The 27,401-nt window shown below is 36.8% G+C and overlaps 1 protein-coding gene across 1 annotated transcript; it reads right to left on the reverse strand.

The window, feature by feature from the left end:
• Positions 1–1,606: 1,606 nt before the first annotated feature.
• Positions 1,607–13,327, reverse strand: LOC108460394 (phosphoglycolate phosphatase 1A, chloroplastic-like). Its single transcript, XM_053028454.1, has 11 exons — positions 12,840–13,327; positions 12,313–12,380; positions 11,998–12,090; positions 11,852–11,923; positions 11,381–11,452; positions 4,486–4,545; positions 4,267–4,319; positions 3,786–3,883; positions 2,800–2,899; positions 2,081–2,184; positions 1,607–1,943 (listed from the first exon to the last, which is right to left on the reverse strand). The coding sequence occupies exons 1-11, from the start codon at positions 13,141–13,143 to the stop codon at positions 1,837–1,839; spliced, it is 1,131 nt and encodes a 376-aa protein (XP_052884414.1). The 5' UTR covers positions 13,144–13,327; the 3' UTR covers positions 1,607–1,836.
• Positions 13,328–27,401: the final 14,074 nt, after the last annotated feature.

Consider the following 27,401-nt stretch of genomic DNA (forward strand, 5'->3'; position numbering starts at 1 on the left):
TTTTATTCAAAAACACTTCAATTTGTTATATCAAAACATTTTATCAAATAAAGCTTGGTTTAACACAAAGACAACACTTTGTCATCAATTAACTACACATTAGATACTTGACTAAGGACCTTTTAAAAATAATCATATTATTCCCAGGACTTTGTTATTAATCAGTTTATTTATATACAAAAAAAAAAAAGAAACTGAAATAACAATGGTAATGTCTTATATTAACAAACAAGGTAAAACAAGTATGTAACTACAATCATCTCATGATTGGTCTTTGGGCATACTCTAACAGTACAATAGGATGATTACAAATGAGGGGGAAGACCTCTATTTATTATTGAGTTCCCCCCAGATTCAATGGTGCAAATTGAATTACTTCAATGACTGAGATTAGTGCCTATCTATAAAATGAGAGTCATAAGGGATTTAAACTCTATACACCTTTATCCTTTAGAATATACAATAATTACCTTGGTAACTCTTGTTTTTTTGGAGTGTTTCACTAGATCACCAAGGCTTTAAGTAGATAGGCTTCTCCATATATTCCCTGAATCAAGCCAGTTTAAGACAGTCAAATAGCCATATTTAATCAGTTGACCTCCATAGGACATTCTGTGTACATTCATCACAAGCATTGATCTAGAGCCCATACACTAGCACCTCGAAAATGATGTCATATGATTTTAAAATGTGTCCAAAGCTTTAAAAATTTAAAAGTTGATTTATGGAATTTTTATAAAATCTAGCAAACGTTAATTTTTTATTAAAAGAAAAAAATCAAAAGCAAATTTTATGTCATGACATCACTTATTTGTGACGATTGTCAAACCATGTAAAAGGTGTCACAATTTAAAAAAAAAAATTCACATGCTATAGGTGTAACTTAATATAGTGAAATTACATTTTCATAACCAAGCAAAGTTAATTATTATATCATACAAAACTAGAAAAATGACGAGACATGTGACGAGACATGTCAACGCACAAGGTGGCTTGCCCAAGAGCAAGTATTTTATCCTCCACCTAGTCCAACCTAATATGAATTTAAATTAAATAATTTTAAAATATTTTAATTTAATTTAATTATAAAATTTTATAAATATTAATATAAATTATGTTTTTAATATTTTATTATTTTTAAATAGTAAAATGAATAAATTAATATAAGTCCGAGTTTCTTTTTAATATTAGCTCACAACTCAACCAAGCCCAATTCATGGACATATGTGTGAGCAAAGAATATATAGATTTTGAAATTTCTTAGTTGGAAAAAGAATTTGATATTCTTATTTTGGACTATCAAAAAGTTTGACGTCGAATTTGCCAAAAAAATGATTTGCGACTCCAAATTCATATGCCTCGTCCCCCTTCCACAAATCCAAGTTATAAACGGATCAAAAAGGCAAGTCTCCCTTCCTGACGAGAGAAGATTGTTTTGATTCAAGCATTTCCAGATTTGAACGGGTATCCCTTCCGTGATGATTCACTTGGTGACTTCTTCCACCATAACATAAAACTAATGTTAAACATCCAATTTCATAGTACAAAACTATGCGCTTCTAATTTGCAATTATTTATTGGATGAATTGAAGAGCGTACCACAATCTTAAAAAACCCCTTATAATTCGCAGTTATAATTTTCAAATAGCGAAAGAATAATCTACATTGCATCATTCATTGGTACAATTTAAAACTGTTTTTAACCATTGCCCTTAATACAGAAATTTTTGCATGGCCAGAAAATGGAAGAAAGAATAGAATTTGCAAAGGGCTTCTTTATCTGATGGTAATAGTTGGCAAACTAGTAATGCAAGAGAAAACAAAGTCCTTGCATCATCACACTGTTGCAGTCTTGATAGAAAGAAAATCTGAGATCTTATTGGTGTAGAAATCAGGTTGTATGGAATTGCTGGGGCTTTGAAGCATTGACAAATTTGTCACGCCTATTAAAAGAAAGATGGAACAAAAAAGGAAAAACTTCATTATAGATGTGTATTGCACCAGAAGGTTTTTTTTTTTTTTTTTATTATCTACCCGACCTGAGATTGGAAAAAAAATCAGAATGCAGTATTGGCTATACCTGAGAGAACAAGAAGAGTTTTGCAGCCACCGTTTTGTCCAAACAGAATGTCAGTATCTAATCTGTCCCCAACCATGCATATCTGTGACTTGAGGATGCCAAATCTGTTGAGTAACATGAAAACAATGCTATTAGAAAGCAATACCTATTATTTACAACTAAACAGTTTCCAGTGTTCATTTGTCTAGCATCACCGCAGCCCTTGTAAATTAGACATTCTCCCAACAGAGTTCAATCATCTGTGAAGCAATCTATTGTTTGATGAGGTAGTCAAGTGTGAAAAAACACCAAAAATGGAAAAGGAGAAGCATTTGACAACAGATACAAATTGCAATCAGAAAAACGGTCCAGAAAGAGAAAGAGGATCATGTCTTCAGCTCTTTGCTACCCTATTTATAAGCATACTTATATCAAGGATGATAAAAATCTAGTTAACTCCATCGCTTTGTATGTCTATCACAAAGGATATTCTGACGCATTTCAACTCTACTTAAATCAAATTCATGTTTGTTCCCTACCAATAAAAATACAGTAAAATTAGTAACAAATTAAGACTTCTAGTATGGTATCTTACAAATAATAGGTATAGCAGTATAATGCCTACTTGGGCACTTAATAAGCATTGTAACAATTAAACCAATTTCCCTGCACTCATGTTATCACTTGCTAAAGAAGGGAGAAGAAACAGAAAAAATGTATATAAAAATTAGAAAACATACTTGTTTGCGAGGTAGTCCATCATAAAAGTTGAGGGCTTTCCCACAACAAGTGGCTCACGTTGAGTAGATCCACAGATGGCACCAACCATAGAACCGCCACCTGAAATCAAGTATTGTCCTATAGGTGACTTACACAGTTGAGGAAAAATGATTGTATCATAAGAATATGTTCATACACCAAATTACGATGAATGAGTTTTAAGGATACATATCTTCCTAGAATGTCAAACGAACACATCACCTTGCAATTATGAAAGATTCGAATCATACTCTTCTGCTAATTTGTCTAATAGTTAAACCTCAAAAATGCTGAGTTTTCTTTTTTGGATATTTCATTTCAATTGACAAATTAATGGACGTGATTTTTTATAGTACTGTATGGCAAAACAATCTTCAGCAAAATTTGAACCATAAACTAATGTCGACATATTTTCCAAGGACTTATTTCCCTTGAAAATAATTTTAGGCTGACTCCTTGGATTTAGGAAAGACATTTAGCAGAGCTAACTAGTATTGATGTCTCTCAAAGCATTATAACAACAGAAAGATATCCCATGTACCAAAAAGGAAAAGGGTACTGAGATATCAAACAACACGAAACTTTTGAGAATAGGGGAAAAAAAAGAGAAGCAAAGCACCAGCATATAAGAAAAAGAAACATGAAAAACATTCGGTAAGAAACAATATTCAGCCTTCATTTCCTATGTACCCTGAACAATTTTAGCTTATCAATTTTAACAAAAGAAACAACTCACTTAATGTGATGGGATTGTCTTGGTGGAACTCAGTAAATTAGTTACCAAATTGTTCTCCCCCGGCCCCTCCCCAAACAGTTAAAATAACCAAACTATTTGATAATTTATGGTCCAGAGTTCAGATAAAACATCATAAGTACTTAATTCACAAGAGTTTTACCAAATGCTTATAGGAGAAGCAAATGATGTTGTGAAACACAAAAGTCCAGTTAAGGGAGCAGTGAATAGAACCTGCCCATTCCTGAGCATCTGTGAGATGAGTGACAGCATCACGATTTGTAGCAATGAAAAGACAACCAGGATTTTCACGGATACAAAGTGTCCCATACCTCCATTAATTGAATAAAACAATTAGTAACCTCATAAAAATAACAAAACCATAAATATTTAGCTTGCATGTATTTGTTAAAATAGTTATGCATACAATGTAGTCGTACACAATCCTCTATTGAAAGTTTGACTCATCACTTTCATTTCCAAACTCTTTACATTAAGAGCATTAATTTAGTCCCAAGAATTGCAGTTCACTTTAATTAAAAAATGTCATTTTTCAATTTAAACCATCACTCCTTAGCTACCATTCAGCAGTAATGTGAAATAAAATGTTCGTTGATGTATTTAATCCTGTTTGTTTTAGGTATCCTCTGGGTATGTAAACTGTTTGCCAGTCATGTGCACATACATTTGTGTTATTAGAAAGTGTAGAACTTACTGGACTTTGTAGTAGTTGAAGTATCGATCAAATCCAACAACAACAGCCCCAACCTATATAGCAAAAATGAAAGTTCAAAAGCTGCTTTCTGTTTGCTTAGACCCAAGAAGTTAACATTAAGGCCATTGAGACAATTTCATTTTCATGGTTTCAGTAGTTTAAGGGAAAAAAAAGGAAAGCAAGACAAAGAGACAGCTAAGAAAAATGATAAGACTTCACATCTTTATCATGCTCCATTAAAAACCCTGGCTTCAGTTCTATCTTCTTTCCACCGTCCTCCTGCAAAATAATTAAGACATAGCATAAAAATATGCCAAGAGAAAACCACATAAGAGATGACAGATAAAATAAAAATGCTACTAAGAAGTGAATTCAACATGATTGTCAAGTGCTATGGTTTGTATGGTTAGACCACATCCCCGCTGCCCAAACTTACTACACAGCCTGTAGGTGCAAATTACAGCAGTAAAACCCCTCAAGCAAAATCAAACATGTCAAGGATCATTTCCAGTTGAGTATTAAAAGCTTGGAAACATAATATGGTGCACAGAAGTTTAAATAGATATATTATCATCAATATAGATCTTTGTGCCAGCTGAATACATGGCATACTGCCCTGCCGATTTCAGTTTTCAACAAAGAGTGATGTTGAAAACAGGAAAAATGAAGAAAACCCAAAACAAAAATATTAGGATCTGCTATATCCTTTTTCTTCTTATATCGAATAAATAAGCTTGTAGCAATTACTTTTACCTAGTTTGTTCACCAGAAAGTCTAAATTTTCATTATATCAAGAGATGCCAGACTCCATAGAGTAAAGCAAAGTTATTCAGTTAGGAAATATATCGAGTAGGGATATCAATCTTACAATCAAATTTGTCGAGGTATTAGCATAATATTAGGGATTGTAATTATGTGACTTAGGCTGTCAATTAGGATTGTAGATATTTCTTTCCTTATTTCGTATGTGTTTTGAGCGTATAAATACCTATGCTAGAAAGAAGTATGACAAAGGCATTTTTATTCAAAATTATATTTTCTTGCTTTTTTGTTCAAACCACAGCAGCCAAAAACCGTTTCTTTTTTTCTTCTCTTTCTCTTTTCTTTTTCTCTCTTTTCTTCTTAAATTAACATGGTATCAGAGCCAGGTTATTCTCACCATACCTACCATTGAAGAGCCCACCCTTTGTCAAACTTTCTGACCAAGCATCGTCGTCAAAAGCTACACGTGTTTCTCCCACGTGCCGTCACAAACTCCTAGACTGTCTCCAACGCATCAGTGCATAGGCCTTCCTTCGACCACCATCTTTTGTCTCAAACCTCCCAAAACTCTCGCTCTGCAATTCCAAATCTAGTGCTGTTATCCACCTATCATTCCGACTCTCCTTGGTATTTCTTCTTGACATCCTCTCTATAATTTTGGCTGAAAGTTCAGGGGATAAATCAGTCATATTATTTGGGAAAGATTATGATGAATACTTGAAATAGAAAGCATCAAAGTAGCAGTCACTCTCTTCCTCCATGGTTTCTGTTCTATCAGGTAATTCCTTTGCTTGCCGTAGACAGTCATTCAATACCTTTTGGATACTTGATTCAAGTGCTTCTGATCACATTTACGGTAGCAAGAACCTTTTCTCTTCTCTTATCCCTCCTTTAACTTCCTCTACAGCTACACTTGCTAATGGATCCAAAACTGTCATTAAAGGGGTGGGAGAAATCTATCTTCTTCCTTCCATTCCATTAGTGTTAGTTTTGTACACCCCAGAATGTCTATACAATTTGATTTCCATTAGTAAACTTTTCAAACAATTTAATTGCAAAGTTATCTTTTATTCCCATTTTGATTGTGTAGGATCGAAGTAAAGGGAAGATAAATAGTGAAGGACGTAAGTCACATGGATTATATTATATTTCTTGTGCTGCAACTTCAATCATCTTGTCTTCCAATACTTCTATTGATCTTCACAGTCGATTAGTCATCCTAGCCTCTCCAAACTTAAAAGAATGATTCCTAGTTTTTCTAAGTTATCTTCTTTAGAATGTGAGTCATGTCAACTTGGTAAACACACTCCCACTTCTTCAAAACAAGTGAATAAAAGAGACTCATCTTTATTTAGTCTTGTTCATTCTCACATATGGGGCTTGCATCGTGTTGGTACAACCTTTGGTTTCTATTATTTTGTTACTTTTGTTAATGACTATTCTCATTATACCTAGTTATTTCTGGTGAAAATAAGTATGAACCGCTTGATATTTTCAAAAAAAATTTATGCTTAGATTTTTAATCAATTTGGTGTTTCTATTAAAGTTTTTCGTAGTGATAATGCTCCAGAATATAAAATATCTTAACCTCTTCAGGAATTCATGGCCACTAAAAGGATCATCCACCAAGCTTTTTGTTTATATACCTCCATAGCAAAATGGAGTAGTCAAGTGTACAAACCGCCACCTCAATGAAACTGTTTGTACTACACTTATTCATCATTAAAAACTGCTACCTCAATGAAACTGTTTGTACTACGCTTATTCATCATCAAGTACCACTTTGTTTTTGGGGGTTTTGTCCTTACTTCTTGTTATTTGATTAACCGTGTGCCTTCCTCTGTCTTACAAAGTCAAAGTCCTCATTCCATTGTCTTCCCCGATCGGTTGTCTTATCCCCTCTCTACTCGGGTTTTTAGTTATACTTGCTTTGTTCATAACTAGACACCAGGATAAGACAAACTTCTTCCCAAAGCTATTAAATGTATCTTCTTAAGGCACTCTCGACATCAAAAGGGTTACAAATGTTACGATCCTATTACTTACAAACATGTTGTTTTTGCTGATGTAACCTTCTTTGAGGCTACTCCATATTTCTCCTTTACATCTCTAATCCAAAATGAAATTGTTGAAGCCCTCCCAACTCCTATCTTTCCTATTGCTAATAATACACCTTCCACTAAATCTCTTCATGTTTATTCTCGTCGTGCCAGTTCACATGCTCCTAATCTTCCTTATGCAGATACAAGTCAGGTAGCTATTCCAAGTGACTTATCTCCTACATTACCATCGTTTCCACCTTCAATTCTACCTCAAACGGAAGAGCAGGCTCCACCTATTGCTCTTAGAAAAGGTATCCAATCATCTCAAAATTCTTATCTAATTTACATTTGTTTGATTTGTCATTGTTTATCACCATCTTATTATGCCTTCACCTCATCTTTATCCAATGTGTCTATACCTAAAATTGTTAGTGAGGCAAAGGCTGATCTTGGATGGCAACAAGCTATGGTGGAAGAAATGAATGCTCTTAATGCTAATCATACGTGGGATCTTGTCCCCCGACCACCGAGAAAGACTGTTGTTGGATGTCGATGGGCATACACAGTTAAAGTTGGTTCAGATGGTAAAATAGACCGGTTAAAGGTGCGTCTGTTTGTGGAAGGTTTTTCAGAAATTCCTGGTCTTGATTATAGGGAAAATTTCTCGTCAGTTGCTAAGATCACTTCAGTTTGCCTCTTGATCTCCCTTTCCGCAATGAATCGTTGGAGTATTCATCAGCTACACATTAAAATGCTTTTCTTTAGGGGATTTAAATGAGGAAATTTATATGGAGCAAGCATCTGGATTCATTGCTTAGGGGGAGTCTGGACTAGTATGTCGATTGAGGAAATCTCTGTATAGTTTAAAACATTCCCCGGAGCTTCGTTCGGATGGTTCAGTGCTGTCATTAACAATTTGGGATGAAAAAGAGTGAAGCTAATCATTGTCTTCCATCGTCATAACAATCATGGTAAGCGCGTCTATTTGGTTGTTTATGTGGATGATATTGGCATCACAAGTGATAATCAGGAAGGAATAATGCAACTCAAGCAACATCTTTTTGACCATTTTCAAACTAAAGATTTGGGAAAGTTGAACTATTTTTTGGTATTGAAGTGGCACAATTAAACACAGGTATTATGATCTCTTAAAGAAAGTATGTGTTGGATATTTTGAAAGAACTAGGAAAGCTGGATTGTAAACCTGTTGGTTCACCTATGTATCCTAATGTCAAGCTTATTCCAAGACAGGGGGAACATTTAAAAGATTCTAACCAATATTGAAGGTTGGTTTGGAAATTGAATTATCTTACTATCGCATGTCTTGATATTTCTTTTCAGTGAGTGTGGTTAGCCAAATTCTTTAAGCTCCATATGATAGTCACTAGAATGTCGTAATGCGTATCCTTCAATACGTCAAAGGTGCTTCTACACAAGGTCTGCTGTATGGAAATAAGGGACAAACGCAGGTAGTTGGATGGCAGGATCTCCTTCAGATAGGAGGTCTACTTCAAGATACTGTGTCTTCATTGGAGGGAATTTAATATCATGGAAAAGCAAACGGCAAGATGTGGTTGCAAGGTCAAGTGCAGAAATGTAGTTCATTGAACTAAGCCTCTAGTCACTTGTGAACTTATCTGGTTGAACCAGTTTCTTCGGGAGTTAAGACGTAAACTTGACAGCCTAATGAAGTTAAGATGTGATAATCAAGCAGGATTACATATTGCTACAAATGTGGTGTTTCATGAAAGGACGAAACACATACAGATAGACTGTCACTTTGTCAGAATAAAGATCAAGTCAAAGTGTATTGAGTTATGCGCCTTGGCGTAGGATCTAGTCACAGGTCTAGACGAGAAAGAATTCTTGCTTCAACATAAGGCTACTCAAAGGGCAGATTCATCCTTGACTGAACTCCCTCTCAAAATAACGTTTCTTTTTTATAGAATAATTGCTTGCCTCTTTATTTCATATTGACAGTCTTTTATAGACTGTTAATAACAAAAGAAAAGAGTCCTAATTGACATAAAATAGAATTCCTAACTTAAAATTTATGAGGAAACAAAAACCTAATATAATAGAAAAAAAAAGTAAAACTAAAATTCTTAATAAAACCTGATATAATAAATAAAACTAAAATTCCTATTGCAATAAAAGTGCCCATATCATTACTCCCCTTCTCGGAGTTGAGCTTGTCCTCAAGCTCAAATTCAGAATAAACTTCAGAACTTATCCAAAATTATCTACCTCATCATCATCTTGATTGCCTTTAACATATGGTACTTCTATCCAAAATAACCTTTTACATTTGTATCTCATGGAATAAGACTCGTCACAATTATAACACAACTCTTTAGCCTTTCTTTCTGCCATTTCTGTCTGTATCAATCTCTTAATAAATGGTGCAGAAGAACCTATTTTGCTGTTGTTCCCTGTTGGTTTTGTTGTTTGTCCCCCTCCCTTTGCAATGCTCTTAGTTGTTGGAATGATTGAATTGCTGCCAATGTTTTGGGAAGTTGGCCAATTCAAGATGGCTTGAGATGATAGTTTGGAAGAGACATTTTGTTTACGTTCCAATATTCGAGCCATATTCATTGCAACTCCAAGGTTTTCCGGTTGTAGCATCTCAATATTAATTCTAAGTTCCCGATCAACCCGGCAGTAAAGAGATTTACTTGTTGTTGAGGCTTAAGATCAATAGTCCTAGCCAATAGTGATTGAAATTGGCGTTGATATTCCTCTACATCCCAGTTTGTTTCAAGTTGGCAAGTTCTCCCAAGGGGTTATTACTCATAGGTGGCCCAAACCTTACATGACAACACTCTTTGAAGCGCCCCCAATCAAGATTTGCCTCCTCTTCTTCCATTTGATCAAACCACAATTGTGCCTTTCCTAAAAGATGGAATGATACTAAGCTTACTTTGTCTTCTTCCTTAGTTCGTTGATTGCTAAAAAAATTTTCGCATCTTTTCAACCAACTTAAAGGATCTCCAACACCATCATAAGTGGGAAATTCCATCTTAGAGTATCATGGCACCATGCACCCATCATGTTGCAAGTCTAAATTCCTTTTCCTACCTTCTCCGCTGCCCTGTTCTTCATTATTCTTCTCAGAATCTCCTTTCGTTATCTTTTGGATCGAAAGAGACAATATCGCCACCTACTCCTCTAATGCTTGTTGCCTTGTAGCCATTTGTTTCATGAAAGCCTCCAGCTTGGCTGTCAAAGGCTTTTTGTCACCCATGACAGCTAGCTCGAATACCAAGTTGTTATGCGCCTTGGCGTAGGATCTAGTCACAGGTCTAGACGAAAAAGAATTCTTACTTCGACCTATGGTCACTCAAAAGACAGATTCATCCTTGACTGAACCCCTTCTCAAAATAACGTTTCTTTTTTATAGAATAATTGCTTCTCTTTATTTCATATTGGCAGCCTTTTATATACTGTTAATAACAAAGGAAAGAATCCTAATTGACATAAAATAGAATTCCTAACTTAAAGTTTATGAAGAAACAAAAACCTAATATAATAGAGAAAATAAGTAAAACTAAAACTCTTAATAAAACCTGATATAATAAATAAAACTAAAATTCCTATTGCATATTGCTACTAGTTTTGTCAATTCTAATGATTAGTTAGCTAACATTCTCACTAAATCTCTTAGGAAACCTCGGATTCAGCATATATGTTACAAGCTAGGAGCATATGATCTATACGCTCCAACTTGAGGGGGAGTGTTGAGATATTAGCATAATATTAGGGATTGTAATTATGCGATTAAGGCTACCAATTAGGATTGTATAGTTTTCTTTCCTCATTTCGCATATGTTTTGAGTGTTTAAATACCTATGCTAAAAAGAAGAATGATGAGGGCATTTTTATTCAAAATTCTATTTCTCTTCTCTCTTTTTTGTTCAAACGGTAACAGCCCAAATTGGCAGCAGCCATCAACCGTTTCTTTTCTTCTCTTTCTCTTTTCTTTTTCTCTCTTTTCTTCTTAAATTAACACAATTAATCAAACAGCAGCTACTAGCATCTTTTAATGACTTGTGGAATGAGGAGAGGGCTATGGTAGAAGAAATTCACAAAAGCCTACTTTTTTGTCGTATTACTGCTAACTTTCATCTTTAATTTAGTGAAATGATCCTTAAGATGTTTACAAGAGTTTAACAAATTAATGAGAGGACATCAAGAAATTTATTGCTATTTTCCTTGTATTTATATATATTATATATGATCAGCAAGCTTTGCAGATTCTATAATGTTTCAAGAATAACTGATGTTACATGCAAATTGAAATACTTGCATACCGGCCCACCAAGGTATTGGAATCCCGCAAGCTCAAGCTCCTTTAAGATGCCATCCTCACCAATGACATAAACCTATATCATGATAAGTTATCAGTCCATAATCATTCATATGAAATCACCAAATTTATAATTAAAAGTAAATTTTAGGAAGATGGATCAAAACTGAAATTCGGAAAGCAAGAATATTGAGAACATATGCTCCTTGATATATAAAACTGATAAGATAATGAGGGTAGTAAACAGTGAATGGAAAAAGATGCAACATTTAGTATTATTTATGATATCATACAAATAGAACATACATGTGATACACACATATACATATCACAAGTGAAGGCATTTAAATAGAGGCTGATAGCATTTTAACCATCTAACACAGTATGCTGAAATTTTATTGTTCATGCCAGTCCATCTGACAGCAGATTTCCAGTTTTGCTAGGCATACAACTTCAAAAATTCAACAATACTTACTTTTTTATCTTTTGGGAAATTAATGGACTTCAAATATGCAGCAGCAGCAAATGAAGATGCAAAAATTTCCTCCTGAAATCATTAATCAAGTCAGAACTTATGATCGACATCTAGATGTAAACACCAGTGACGATTAACAGACTAACCTCATTAACATTCAGGCCAAGTGTCTCAAATTTTTTACCATATTGTTTCCTGGATTTGGTTGAGTTATTCGTGACAAAAACCAGTCTCTTTCCCTGAGGAACAATAGGAACAACTTGTCTATTAACCATAAAACATTGCCCTATTTTCAATATGAAGTTTGCTGCAGCTTTACTTAATTCCTAACATGATATATGTGCTACTTTTTAACTTTAAGGAAGCAAGTTAAACAAGGAAAATAAGATTAACAAAGCAACTTGATTTTACAAATATCCTCGGGGATACAGAAATGCACATATCCAGGCTCAATTACAAACCTTTGACCGAAGCATATCAAGAGTTTCAGGGACTCCATCTATTAATTTATCACCCTTCCATATAACTCCTGCAAAATATCCGTCTATTAGCAAAAAATTCTTTTGGTCACAACATCAATGCCAATCAATAAAGCTAATTATTGGACTCATAATTTATCAGTTCCATAAAAAACATATGCCTTATCAATTTATCAAGAAATTGATTCCCAGAACAAGGGTTCATTCTTTTTTATTGAATTTCTTAGCATTTCTTAAGCTTGGCTAAAGGTGTAATTGGCAGACAACTATTTTTCTATAATGATGTTAGTCATAGTTACATCATATCTTTCATCAGTTTCTGGAAAGCATTTTCAAGCGAATAGCCACATTATTCACTAAAAATCCATCAATAAGCATTATTAGATAGAAATTAATCAGTACCACCACCATCCATAGACAATACTTTTTTTTTTCGTTTTATTTTATAGAAAAGGAAATTAAAAGTAAAACCCATTATAGTGAGATAGAAAAGAAATTAAAAAGATGACCATCACAATCAAAGATGAAAGTCTCGACGGAGGCGATAAGCTCGTCGGCGTTCTCCAAAGGTTGAGCGGATGCCTTTGCTCTTGTTGTAAAACCCTCCATTGATCTAGCAGACTTGTTGGGACTGCAATTGCTAATACTCGTGCATTTGATGGCCAAAGCAGAAGCAGAAAAGGAGCTGAAAGAAGACAACCTCTTGAGACACAAGAACCGATGAGGTGTATTGATCACAAACTTCGAAGATGAAGATGAGGCAGCCGTAACAGAAGCTGCCACTGAAACTGAAACTGCTGCTTTGGTTGCCATCTTCTCCCCTTGTTTTTAACTTCTTTTCTATAATTTTTATTTCAGTTTTACGAAGTGTCGGTACTTTTGTGGCCGTTATGCTTTAGCAAGTTTGAGTGGTGGCATTTTGCCTTCTCATCCATTTTTGGATTGGACCCGTAACCTTTTTCTCTTTCGGTTTTTTTTTTTCTCAGTAGCAGGTAATTATATTTATGTTTTTCCTTCTACATTCTTTCCCTCATTTCATATAGTTAAAAATCTAGGTTAAATTTGACCCTAGCTTAAATATTTTATTTTGTTTACTCAATTTTTAAACTTTTAAAATGATCACTTAATTATATTTGTTTTTTGGTCTATTTTCATTAAGCTTTGTTAAGTATTTGACAAGTGAGTGAGGTGGTAGTCTAAAAATTAGTTAATAATAAATTTAACCTTCACTTTTTATATATTCTGTCAATGTAGGCATAATTTTTTTTGAAAAACCCTTAGCATTACAAATTGATCCTAACTTTAAAAAATACACATATTTTTCAAAATATATAATAAATTTAAAAAATATATAAATTGCATTAAAATCATAAAACTAACTAAAATCCTCTCATCTTTTTTTTTTTGGTATTCTCTATATCGATTTTATAGCCCATGTTTGAGTTTTATAGAGGCTCCTCCTGACAATGTCATTTCTAAGGTTCAAACCTGTGTTCTCCCCTTAGGAATGTAATGTACCTTACCATTGTACACAACCATCTATTAGTAAATCCTCTCTCATTTACATTCCTCTTTTATTCTCTTTCGATATTGTCCGGCTTCGTTGTCGTCGACACCGAAAATAGAGGCTCTTATACTGTATTCGACTGAACTTGTTCAGTCTTTCAAGCCAACGAAGAATATTCCTTTAAAGGAAGATAGCATAAAGCCTTTGACGCATGTCGCTTCCATTGTACCTGACAAATGCGATGCTTTTCACCATCTTCTTTTGGGTGGTTTATTTTTTCTTTCCTATTGGCGTGAGAAGATCTGAACATCCACGCCATCTCCACGTTATCACTTTTCTAAGATCATTGTGATTCTCTCATTTTTCACATTGTTTATTTAGCTTTTGTGTTTCTTTAGGCTTTACTTCTGTAACACCCTATATGTCATAGCCAACACCCAACTTGGTAAGATATTATCTGTTTTGGGCACACATGGCCATCACGGCTTTATTCTTGGGAGCATCCATACACCCTTAAAAGGCCTTTTACCACTTAAGTGTTACTACCCCTTTTATATAGTCTAGGTTTCTTGTCGCGTGTGAATATGATAGGTGAATTGTGCAAGTATACACGTCGGATCAAGTAATAAAGTGATAAATAAGATAGTATCCACAGGGATTGGATTAGGTATAAAAGTGGTCAAGTTACTTTATAACGAATTATGATTAATGCTATGGCAAAACAAAGATAAGTATGTAGTGGTAATTTAAAGGAATAAAAATGCGTGTGTAACTGATAAATAATGGGAAATGTTATGACAAGTCGAAAGTGAAAATACAATGGCAATTACAAGAATAATTATGTGAATAATATGCAAACCAATAAATAAATAACTAAGAATGTTATGGCAAAGATACTACGACAAAGGGTAAAGGGTCTACGATGTTGATTTGGAAGGTTTAGATTACTAAGAATCTGCCATTACTTTCAGTAATACCTTAGCAAAATCTTACTCAATCTACTATTCAGAAAAGACATAAAATGACTTGCTTCTTTCGAGAGCAAGATCACAAGTTACTTGGCCTGTGTCTATAGGCCGTGGCACGATACCCTGCACTATTTTGTCTTCATTCTATATGAACACTGCTCTATGTCTAGAGTCTACTACAAGTAACTCTTGAGTACTTGTTCCTACCATTCAATTACGATCTCACTACTCCAATCTTTTCAGAATTAGATTAGTTTATGGGCATGCTGCACAGCCGTCTATATCTAGGGATTACACACATACAATTTTAGAAATAAAAATAACTAAATGAAACAATAAATTAATTTAGATCTTGTAACATCTTAAATTAGGGCCTAAACGAAAAAGTGGTTTCAAAACCACAAATCTAAGGTGGAAATATTCCTATTGATGAAGTTTTAAGGTCTACTATGTGATTTAATAACTGTATGAAAATATCAACAAGAAATTTTACCGATAAGGTGTCTAATTGAGTTATTAAAACTAAATTGTAATAAGTGAAAAACACGTGTTCTAGTTGAATAATGGGGCTTAAATGTGATGGGATTTCAAATGTAAAGTCCTTATTTAGTAATTATACCATTATATGACATTATGGACAAAAATGGACATAGGAAGGATAAAATCTCAAGGTTTCAATGGAAGGGCATTTTGGTCCATTGGTTATTAAAAGAATTAAAAGGGAAAAATAGTTAAAAATTTTGTCCATCTTCATCATCCTTGGCTGAAATTTTCAATAAGCCATAGCTAGGGTTTTTTTCATCTTTAAAGCTCAAAAGTAACTGTATCTTAGCCCCGTTTTTAATGTTCTTTATATTTTTAAAATCCTCGTAGCTTGATTTAGCTATTTCTACCCTTAATTTGAGCTAGGGTTCATGTTCAAAACTATACCCATGAATGATATGCTTGTGCTTTGATGTCTAATGGAAGAATATGGAGGTTTGAGGTGTGATAACCCACTTTTACTAGGTGGTTTTTGGTGAAATTGATAAAAAAAGGACCTAATTGTAAAAGTTGTAAAAACTATGTATAAATGTATGAATAAATGACAAATGTGGGTTGGTATAAGAGAGAAAATGATTCAACTAGGCTTGAATAATGAGAAAAATGGGGTACTTTTCATTTTACGAGCCTAGAGGTAATTTCATAATTTTGTAAAACTTTAGGGGCAAAATTATAATTTTGCCATAGTTTGATTTTTGGACTGAATTGAATAGTGCGTGTATTAAACGAGTTAAATTTTCTATTCTAGATCAAGAGGGACGAGGAATAGACATTGACCGAGGAAAAGGCAAGGTTGTGGATTAAATTGGAAATTGTCACATTTTGCACCGAGGTAAGTTGTGTGGAAGTAATTTAACAATTCCATTATCATGCGTTTAATAATTTATGTTTTATGATATATGTATGAATGCCCTAATGAAATTGGCTTGTGATGATTTACTGAAAGTTTGGTGATAGCTTTATATCTCAGAAACCCCAGGTGACCCTGAGGAATACTTAGGATTCAGACATCATGACACCACGATTAACGAGATCCCGTGTAAGACCATGTTTGGGACATGGCATCGGCATCCGTGATGAGAGCTAGTGTCAGACCATGTTTGGGACATGGCATCAGCGTTGATATGAGGGCTAGTGTATGACCATGTCTGGGACATGGCATCGGCGTTGATATGAGGGCTAGTGTATGACCATGTCTGGGACATGGCATCGGCGTTGATATGCGTGCTAGTGTAAGACCATATCTGAGATATGAAGTTGATATGAGATTTCGTTTAAGACCATGTTTGGGACATGGCATCGGCACTGACATGAGACTTCATATAAGACCATATCTGGGATATAACATCGATATGTAGACCCATGTAAGACCATGTCGGGGACATGGCTTTGGCATTTTATTTGGTTTATGATGATTCCAAATGTCTTTTAGTATTCTGGGTAATTCAACGGGCCATTCAAGATTATGATTAAGAAGTGGGGTAGAATGAGTAAGAATGTATGGTACAAGTATGTACGTAAACCTCATGAGTATTAGACTCGATTCATGTTGGGAAATTTGGTGTGGGTATGAAAGAGTAACATAAGCATAAAGTTCAAAGACATTTATTATCAATTCTCAATATGTTCATTATGTGTAATATGATAATATGGTCATAATTGATTGCATGTTTATTTCGTGAGTTTCATGATCTATGTTGTTTATTATTTACACATGACTTACTAAGCTATATGCTTACCTCTCTCTCTTTTCCTTTTTCTTTTAGCATCGTCAAGTTAGCTTGGGGATCGTGAATGTCAAAACTTGAGTCACACTATCAACAAATCTTTTGGGGTATAATTAGTTTATTACATTTAAGTATGGCACGTATAGGGGACTTATTATTTTGTTATATGTGTCATATTTGTTAGCCAAAGCGATGGCTCATTTTGGTATATTATTCCATTCTGTATATGGTCATGAAATATGGCTCATATTGATTTTTGGGTTAAAATCCCTAAATATTGATACATGCATGATATATGTTATTACCCTTGTGGTGAGTGCCAAATTGGCTATAAATAATGGTTGACAAAATGTGGAATTTATGCTTGATGGATAAATGATGTCAATTGGCATGGTCATCTTAGTGATAAAGGTAAAGACATGGATTGAATGAACTTAACAAGTCATGGAGTCCCAATTAGGTATACGTGATATGAAATTGTCATGCATGAGTTAAAGCTATGGAAGTCTAAGTAGCCCTTTTATGCCACAATAATCACCATTAACATATGAGTGTGAGTATGCATTGTCAAGGGTGACAAGAGGGCTTGGAAAATAGCCTCAAAGTTGTCTACATGGGTAGACACACGGGTATATGTCTAGGCCATGTGTGACACACGGTCAGCCCCATAGGCGTGTCGTCCGGTCGTGTGCCCCCTACACCTTAATTTTACAAGTCAGTATGCATGGTAGTAAACACACGGGTAGAGACACGGCCGTGTGTCTCAATTGTGTGGAGGACACGGCCCCAGGACATAGGCGTGTGCCCAGGCCGTGTGAAGTCTGCACCTTAAATGTGAAAATTAAATTCACGCGACCTAGCACACGAGCGTATGACTTGGCCGTGTGATCCTTAATTGATGCTAATGTCATAAACAGAGAGTTACACGGCTTGGAGACACAAGCATGTCCCTGTGCCCACACAGGCTTGGGACCCTATTTTACGAAAATTTTCTAAAGTTCACGGTATGATTCCGAACCACCCCCAATGTATGATGTGGGCATTGTGGGCCCGTATTAGGGACGAGTTGCATGTGTATGTACAGTTTATATTCAAAATAATTTTATGGCTCAGTTCGATGTGTATGTTTACGTTTTAGTCCGGTAATGACCTGTATCGTCCTTTTTTTGGACACGGGTAAGGGGTGTTACATTTATTGGTATCAGAGTTACGGTTTAGTCGGTTCTAGGACTACGTAGCGAGTGTAAAAGTCTAGCTATACATGCCCTACGTACATTATGATAGTGTGACAACTCCTGACAATTTAAATTGTGTTTTATATAGTAAATAGATCCCGAACGAGCAGTTGCTGACGATGCAGAAAGTAACGTGCCTGCTCCCGCTAAAGGAGCAGTGCCATCTGATAGTAGACCCGAGATAGTTAGTAGAGGAGAAGGAGGTAGAAAAGCCTTTCTCCACATGATGAATAACTGGTACACTAAGTTTGTTCAGACAAACCCGGGTGTTCAACCTCCCCCACCCCCGCCTATTCCTCAGCCTACCTCTGTAGCTCCCCAAGTTGTTGAGATGATGAGAAGGGAAAGGCCTTCAGTTGACCAGATTAAAAAGCAAGGAGCCGAAGAGTTTCGAGCTAACATAGATGATAATCTGAAAAGAGCAAAATTCTGGCTCGAGAATACCATTCGGGTTTTTGATGAGTTGTCATGCACACCGAAAGAGTGCATGAAGTGCATGGTATCACTTCTAAGAGATTCAGCTTACCAGTGGTGTAATACCCTCATGTCGGTAGTGTCGAGGGAGAAAGTGACTTGGGAGTTCTTCTAAGAGGAGTTTCAAAAGAGGAAGGAGTTCCTCGAGTTGAAACAGGGTAAAATGACAGTTACCAAATACGAGCGTGAATTTATAAGGCTTAGCAAATACGCTCGGAAATGTGTATCTACTGAAGCCATCATGTGTAAAAGATTTGAAAATGGGCTGAACGAAGACATTTGTTTGTTGGTTGGTATCCTTGAGTTGAAAGAGTTTGTTGAGTTGAAAGAGTTGCAAGGTTGAAGAATTGGCTAAAGAAAAGCGGAAAGCCGATCTAGAGTCTCGAGACTCAAGGAAGAGGCAACTGAGCAAATCTTTTCAATCTTCATCTAAGAAGTCGAGAGAGTTCACTACTCGATGTAATGCCTCTGCTGGGTATTCAGGCAAGAATAGGAGTAAACAGTACACGGTTTCGAAAGCTCAGACTACTTCGATTGCTAGTGTTAGGAACGCTTGACCCAATAGATTGGGATGCCTCTAGTGTGGGAAGCATCACCTCAGAGAGTGTCGAGGGAAGATAGAACCTGTTTTAAGTGTGGTTTCCTTGACCATATTTTTAGAGATTGTCTTGAAAGGACAGGGAGAGGAAACTTTCAAGGAACAAGGTTAGATAGCAATACTAATAAGGGAAGACCTTAAAAGAATCCGAGTAGTGGGACGAGTAAAAATGGTGCACCTAAGGAGTCTATGGTGAGACCTGAGGGTAAGGCACTGGTAAGGACCTACGCCATTTGCGCTCGCGAAGAGGCCTTGTCTCCTGATGTAATTACGGGTACATTTTCTATCTATGAAGCTTCTATTGTTGCTTTGATTGATCCTGGTCTACCCATTCGTATAGTTGCATGAAGTTGGTGCCTGATATGAACTTGTTTGTTGAATCTAATGAGTTCGTAATAAAGGCGTCAAACCCGTTAGACAAGTATGTGTTAGTTGATAAAGTGTGTAAAAATTGCCTTTTAATGATTAGAGGTCATTGTTTTTCAGCTAATCTCATGCTGTTACCATTTGATGAATTTGATGTAATTCTTGGTATGGATTGGTTGACCACTCACGACGTGGTAGTGAATTGTAGAAGAAATTTTATTGAACTGAAATGTGAGAATGGTAATGTTCTTCAGGTTGAACCAGATGAATTGAATGGCATGCCTGCAGTGATTTCTTCCATGTCTACTCAGAAATGTGTAAGAAAGGGGTATGAAGCTTACCTTGCCTTTGTGTTGAACACTAAAAAGTCTAAGTTAAAGATTGAGTCGGTACCAGTAGTATGTGAATATCAGGATGTGTTCCCGGTAAAATTGTCGGGGTTACCTCCTATTAGGGAAGTAGAGTTTGGCATTGATTTTACTCTTGGTACTGCACCTATTTCGATTGCTCCGTAAAGGATGGCCCCAACAAAATTAAAAGAGTTAAAGGTTCAGTTGCAGGAATTGACTGATAAGGGTTTTGCAAGACCGAGCTTTTCACCTTGTGGCCCTCCTGTATTATTTGTGAAAAAGAAAGATGGTTCGATGAGGCTATGTATAGATTATCGACAGCTCAACAAGGTGACTGTAAAGAACAAGTATCCTTTGCAAAGGATTGATGATCTATTTGATCAATTGAAGGGACCCACTGTATTTTCAAAGAAAGACCAAAGGTTCGTGTAACACCTCACACCCTTACCCTATGCCGGGATGGAATATGAGGTGTTACCAAACTCGATCACATACAAACACATGTTTCTTAGTCATCAAAATTTAGACAAATTTAAAAGTTTTCTGATTCTTTATCAAGAACTTCATAACAAAAGCCTACGAGGTTCCATCTATCATTTAAAACCATTCGAGAAAGATTCGGATCTTCCCACAAACTCTAAAAAATATTACTAGATACAGGGGCACACGCCCATGTGGGAGGGGCAGCACGCCCGTATGACCAATTTGACATAGTCTTGCTGTTGGCCCGTATGGCTCACACGGCCTAGACAATACAGGGACACGCCCGTGTCCGACACCCATGTGGAATTAATTCCAAATTCATACCTACAGGGGTTTTCACACGGCCTGGCACACGCCCATGTCCTTCACACGGCCATGACACGTCTGTGTCCTAGCCCATGTAAACCTGGACATTCTAATTCTGACATCAGCATTTCTTAAGGATCAACAGCTAAGGCACACGCCCGTGTGCTAGGCCGTGCCCTTCACACGGTAGAGACACACGGCCGTGTCTCTGCCCGTGTGTTTACTATCATGCATACTGTGTGACAGCCCTATAGTGACCCTAGTCGGAAAGCGGTTTCAGGACCGCTAAACCGAGTCACCAAATTATTTGAATGTGATATTTATGGTCTAAAATATGTGAATATGAATGTGCAAAAAATTTTAACCTTCGATTTAGTTAATTACATGTGAATGTAGTACATAGGACTTGTGTGACACTTTTGAAATATGATAGGCTAATCTACAAGGATCAAATAGTGCATGTAATCAAAAGGGAGGACTTGCATGTCAAATTTTCCCCCTAATTACTAGTGGCCGGCCATGACAAAGGGTGATGGGCAAAACATGTCATAGACATGTTGTGTTGGTGCATCATGGGAGGAAACAATAAAATAAAGTTAGTAATAAAGAAATGGGAAGAAAAAAAAAAAGGGTCTCATCCATGCCCCCCTATTGCCGTGAGTTGAAGGAGAGAAAAACAAAAAAAAAAAGGAGTGTTCATCCTTTGGTTCATCCTTGGCCGAATAGAGGAAAGAAAGGAAGGGGACGAGCTTGAGAAAATCGGCTATGGTGATTTGCTAGACTAAGGTATGTTTGATGTTGTCCATGAGATGCATGCATGTTTTAGTTGTTAGCTTGAGTTCTACCTAGCCCATGGTCTAAATCTTGCTATGTGATAAAGATGATACTCGGCCATGGGTGTTGTTTTCTTGGTTGGTGTTTAATGTTATGGTGGTTCACTAGATTAAGGGATGTGTTATGTTGCTTGAGGTGTTAGATAAATTTGAACTCATCACCAAGCTCTTTAAGCAACCCAAGTTAAAAGTTTTGATATTGAGGTATCTTGAGCATTCAGCCATGGTAGGAAATAGAAGAGAAATAAGGTTGTTGTTAGATGAAGTAGAGTCTAACAAATGAGCTCGTATGTGCATTAGTTGCTAGATTGAGAAGAATCGGCTAGCAAGTTGTGTGCTAAGGCCGAATATAAATTTGTATATTATGGGTAATGCATGTGTTGAATTAATGGAAAGGGGAGAGGATGCTTTAATGGTGTATATATGTGTATTAGCCAAGTTTTGAACTTGAAACAAATGGTGATTAGTCAATACAAGTGACCATACTTGTAGAATGTATTAAGTGTTGCAATCGGCCTTAGCATAGATGTGTATGTTCGGCCACATGAATGAGTCCATGAGTTGATGTGTATGTTCGGCCATAGGTAGCCTATTGATGGCTTTAGCTTGACTTAGAAAATTTGGCTAAGGGGAAATATTAGCTAGTATGTTAAATTCGATTCGTGATTTCGTACATATGTGACTCTAATGTCTAATGTATATATGGGCTAAGTACCTTGAGCTTCTCTTTTGATGTTCGAATGAATTGTATTAAATTGCTTGATGTGATTAAAAATGCGTATGATCATTGTGTATTTGAGCTAAAAGGTGGCCATATGACCTATCAAACTCCTTGTCATATTCGGCCATGAGCTAGCAAAATGAGACTTTAATAAGTTAAATTTGTTTGAATTAGCTCAAGAGCTTAGGGGACCACAGTTGGATAAGGGAAAGGAAAAAGTGATCAAATAGCCGTTGAAGCCGTTCGACAACATCCGAGGTAAGTTTTCGAGTAATGGAACTTAGATTATGATTTGATTAGATCATGCTCTTTGTGTGTGGCTATTGAGCCGAAATTGCAAGTGTGATAAGTGTCTTGTGTTTGAGTTTTGCTAATGAAGATGAAATACGAATGTGTCATGATTTATTGATAATTGTGCTTGGTTATTCGAATGATGTCCTGCTAAGTCCCAAGGCTTTGTGCTAAGTGAGTGTGATCCGGACTAAGATCCGAAGGCTTTGTGCTAAGTTACTAAATGCGACTAAGATCCGAAGGCATTTGTGCGAAGTTACTAAATCCGGGTTAAGTCCCAAGGCATTTGTGCGAAGTTACTAAATCCGGTTAAGTCCGAAGGCATTTGTGCGAGCTATTATAACCGGCTATGTCCCAAGGCATTTGAACGAGTAGTTATATCCGGTTAAATTTCAAGGTACGTGATTCGGGAATGAATGATCTTGCTGTAAAAATTTTAGTTAATACGCTTGTGAAATCCCAACAATGAGGTATGTTTCAGATGTGCTCAATTAGTTGAGCCCTTACAAATAAGTATTCGCTTAGTTGATAAATGAGCTACCGGCCTTTGGCTAAGTTGATCTTTGTGCATGAATATAAGGGTTGGTATGTGAAGTAAGCATGATATGGAGAATTTGTGCATATGAAATTATCTGTTTAGCTACATGAATGCTATACTTTGGTTGTGTCTAAATTCATGACTCAAACTTACTAAGCATTAAATGCTTACCCGTTTCTTTGATTCTCTTTTATAGATTTTGGTTCTTCACTATCGGACTCGAGATTTTGAAGTCAAGTCGCCCACACTATCAAAGCTCCTTCTTGGTGTACTATTTTGGTTCAACTTTGAAATGGCATGTATAGGACTACCCTTTTGTTGTAGGTCATGTACCTTTCGGTTTTGTGTAAATTTGGATAGCCATGCGAAAATGGCTTAAGTATACTTTGGGCATGGTATTAAAATCTTTGTATGTTGTTCATTAAGAGGTATGGAAATGTTTGGAAACGATTAGCCATTGGGATGGTTAATCATGATCATATTTTGTGCTATTTATGTTTAAGGGCTAGTTGAATCATGGAAACTATGAAATAGGTAAAGCCTACCTTAAAGACAGATGTTGACAATTTGTAGTGACGTGGATGTGAAAACTCACTAAAAATAGTAGGAATGGAATTAAATAGTGAATAAATTATGTAAACAGACCTTGACGAGTTTATTTTCATAGGAGAGTAACTAAACGATCATATGAACAGTATGTTAAGAGATATTTAAGTTTTAGTGAGATGTAGGCGAACAGTTTTTCGAGTCCATGTTTCGACTTTGGAAATTCATTATAAATTGACCAGAGATAGTTAGAAGTCATGCCATATATGTACAGATTCCTTTTCGAGTCTAATTTTCGTAGAAACAAACAACATCAGTATTGAAGCCCTGTACAGGGAGATATCCAAATCGTAATGTAGGAAGGTCAGTGTAGTCACACCCTGTAAAAGGGGAGACTTTAACTACTAAACTGTACTAATTGGCCCGACCAAAAATTCTAGAAAAAAAATTTATAGATGCATATATGAGTCTAGTTTCAGGGAAAAATCACGAAACTGATTTTCGAGTTGTGGAACTCAAGATATGATTTTTAAGGTGACAAAGTGATACGCTTAATGGGTCAGTCTGGAAATTTTAAAATGAACTGTGCAAGTAAGTGGATTAAGCTCGTTAACCCTCGTGTCCGACTCCGTGACGGTCTCTGCACGGGTGTTACAGTTTTATTGGTATCGAGCTACGGTTTAGTCGATTCTAGGACTACCGTAATGCGTTTGGGTCTAGCTATACATGCCATTTTATGTGATTATTTGATAGTGTGGTGATTTCGACATTTGCAAATGTGTTTATTTATAGTAATGGATCTCGATCCCGACCGAAGCAGTAGTGATGATCTTGAGAGTGTAGCGCTTGCTCCCAAGACAAGGGACAACGGCACGGCGGACTCTCAACCTAATGCTAGTAATCCAAATGATGAAGCTAGACAAGCTTTTATAGCGTGATGAATGATTGGTTCAACCAATACATTCGAACTAATACTACTGCTCCACAACCTCCATTCCCGAAAAATACCACCCTGCACCTACAATGCCTCCTAGAATCGACCAAATAAGGTCAAATAAGCCCCAGTTGATAGAATCCGAAAACACGGGCTATCAATTTAAGGCTACGGATAGCGATGATGCCGAGCAAGTGAATTTTGGTTGGACAACACTATTCGGTACTCGATGAGCTATCTTGCACACCCGATGAGTGCCTAAAATGTCCTATCTCCTTGCTACATGATTACGCCTACTATTGGTGGAATACGTTGACTTGTTGTGCCTAGAGAGCAAGTAACTTGGGAGTTTTTCCAAACCGAAGTTTGAAAGAAGTATATCACGAGATTCATTGACCAAAAACGGAAGGAATTTCTTGAACTCAAACAAGGTTCCATGTCTACATCGACTATGAACGAAAGTTTGTGAGGCTTAGCCATGCACGACGAGAATGCATTTCCTCGAAGCCGTAATGTGTAAACGTTTCGAGGATGGACTAAATGATGATATAAAGTCGTATGTTGGCATCTTGGAAACCGAGAATTTGTGGTACTTGTTGAGCGAGCTTGCAAAGCCGAGGAGCTCAAGATGGAGAAAAGAAAAGCGATATGGGAGCAAGGGAGTTTCAGAAGAGGTCTTGGGAAGCCCTTCCCACATCATCGAAGAAATTTAGAGATGGCTTAGGCCGATCTAGAGACACTACGGGCCTTTTAGACGAGATCGCGATCGACCCCCGTGAGCACACGAGTCACTTCGATCGCCGGTGTTGGAAATGACCGTCGAGATGAGCGGAATGCCAATATTGTGGTAAATGGCATTCGGGAGTTGTAGGTTCCATGACCGCTCTGTATAAGTCTTGGTCATTGACCACTTCATTAAAGATTGCCCGAGGTTGTATCGAATGTAATGCAAATCGAGTGGGAAACTGGGTGCTACCACTGCTCGAGGTAGACCATCTAGAAATACGGGCAATGCTAGTGGTGGTCAGAGAGGATCTAGGGATGCTACGACCAGATTTAAGGCTCGTGCTCTAGCTAGGGCTTATGCTATACACGCACGCGAGGATGCTTCCTCGCCAGATGTTATTACCGGTACTTTTACTCTCTTTGATACTAATGTGATTTCTTTGATTGACCCTGGTTCTACACATTCTTATATATGTGAAACCTTAGCATCCAGTAAGACTTTACCAATTGAGTCTACTGAGTTCGTAATCCGCGTGTCAAATCCCTTGGGTCGTTACGTGCTTGTCGACAAAGTGTGTAAGAAATGCCCCTAGTAATTCGAGGTTCTGCTTTCCCACGGACTTGATGCTTTTGCCGCTTGATGAATTTGATGTTATTCTTGGTTTGGATTGGTTGACCGTGCATGATGCGGTTGTGAATTGCAAAACAAGAGTATTGATTTGAGGTGCTAAATGACGAGATAATCCGAGTTGAGTCTACGGACTTAAAGGGTTGCCACCGTAATATCGCAATGTTGGCCCGTAAATATGTAAGAAAGGGTGCGAAGCATACCTTGCGTATGTACTTGATGACAAGGAATTGGAAAAGAAACCCGAATCTGTGCGGTGGTTTGTGAATACCGGATGTTTTTCCGAAGAATTACTGGGTTTACCAATTGCGGGAAGTAGAATTTGGTATTGAGCTTGTACCAGGACTACGCCAATTTCGATAGCTCAGATCGTATGGCACCAACCGAGTTAAAAGAATTGAAAGCTCGATTGCAAGAGTTGATGGATAGAGGTTTCGCTCGACCAAGTTTCTCACCTTGGGTGCACCAGTATTGTTTGTGAAAAGAAGGACGGAACCATGAGGTTGTGCATTGACTATCATCACCTGAATAAAGTGACGATAAAGAATAAATATCCGTTATCAGCGTATTGATGACTTGTTTGATCAACTAAAGGGAGCCTCGGTGTTTTCAAAGATAGATTTGAGATCGGGTATTACCGCCATGAATTCGAGATTCGGATATACCCAAAACCGCTTTCGAATGAGATACGGCCACTACGAGTTCTTAGTGATGCCGTTTGGGCTCACTAATGCCCTGCGGTATTTATGGATTTGATGAATCGGATCTTGATACGATTTGGACCGGTTCATAGTTGTGTTCATTGACGACATCTTGGTCTATTCAAGAGACGAGACCGAACATGCCGAGCACCGAGATTAGTGTTGCAAATTTTACGGGATAAGCGTTATATGCTAAGTTCAAGAAGTGTGAGTTCGGTTAAGAGAGGTTAGCTTCTTGGGTCACGTGGTATCCGTGATCGTATTCAAGTTGACCCGAGCAAAATTTCAGCCATACTTAACCGAAGCCTCCAGAAATATTACTGAGGTTCGAGCTTTTTGGGACTTGCTTACACTACCGACGGTTTGTAAAGGTTTCTCGATGATAGCCACACCCATGACGGCTACTTCAAAAGATGTTAAGTTCGAATGGACGGAAAAATGTCGAAAAGTTTTGATCAACTGAAAACATATTTGACTAAGCTCAATTTTAGTGCAAATTAATCGTGCAATGAGTTTGTCATCTATAGTGACGCCTCCCTACTTGGGTTAGGTTGCGATTGATGTAAGAAGGTCGAGTTGTGCCTATGCGCCGAGAC

Source organism: Gossypium arboreum, chromosome 1 (genome assembly GCF_025698485.1).
Source record: "Gossypium arboreum isolate Shixiya-1 chromosome 1, ASM2569848v2, whole genome shotgun sequence".
Lineage (NCBI taxonomy): Eukaryota > Viridiplantae > Streptophyta > Magnoliopsida > Malvales > Malvaceae > Gossypium > Gossypium arboreum.

Excerpts from the sequence above, each read along its gene's own strand:
- LOC108460394 (XM_053028454.1), bottom strand. The coding sequence starts at position 13,143 with ATGGCAACCAAAGCAGCAGTTTCAGTTTCAGTGGCAGCTTCTGTTACG. Across the intron at positions 12,091-12,312 it reads TTGATATGCTTCGGTCAAAG|GGAAAGAGACTGGTTTTTGT; the intron begins GTTTGTAATTGA and ends ATTGTTCCTCAG. Across the intron at positions 3,884-4,266 it reads TTCAACTACTACAAAGTCCA|GTATGGGACACTTTGTATCC; the intron begins GTAAGTTCTACA and ends CAATTAATGGAG.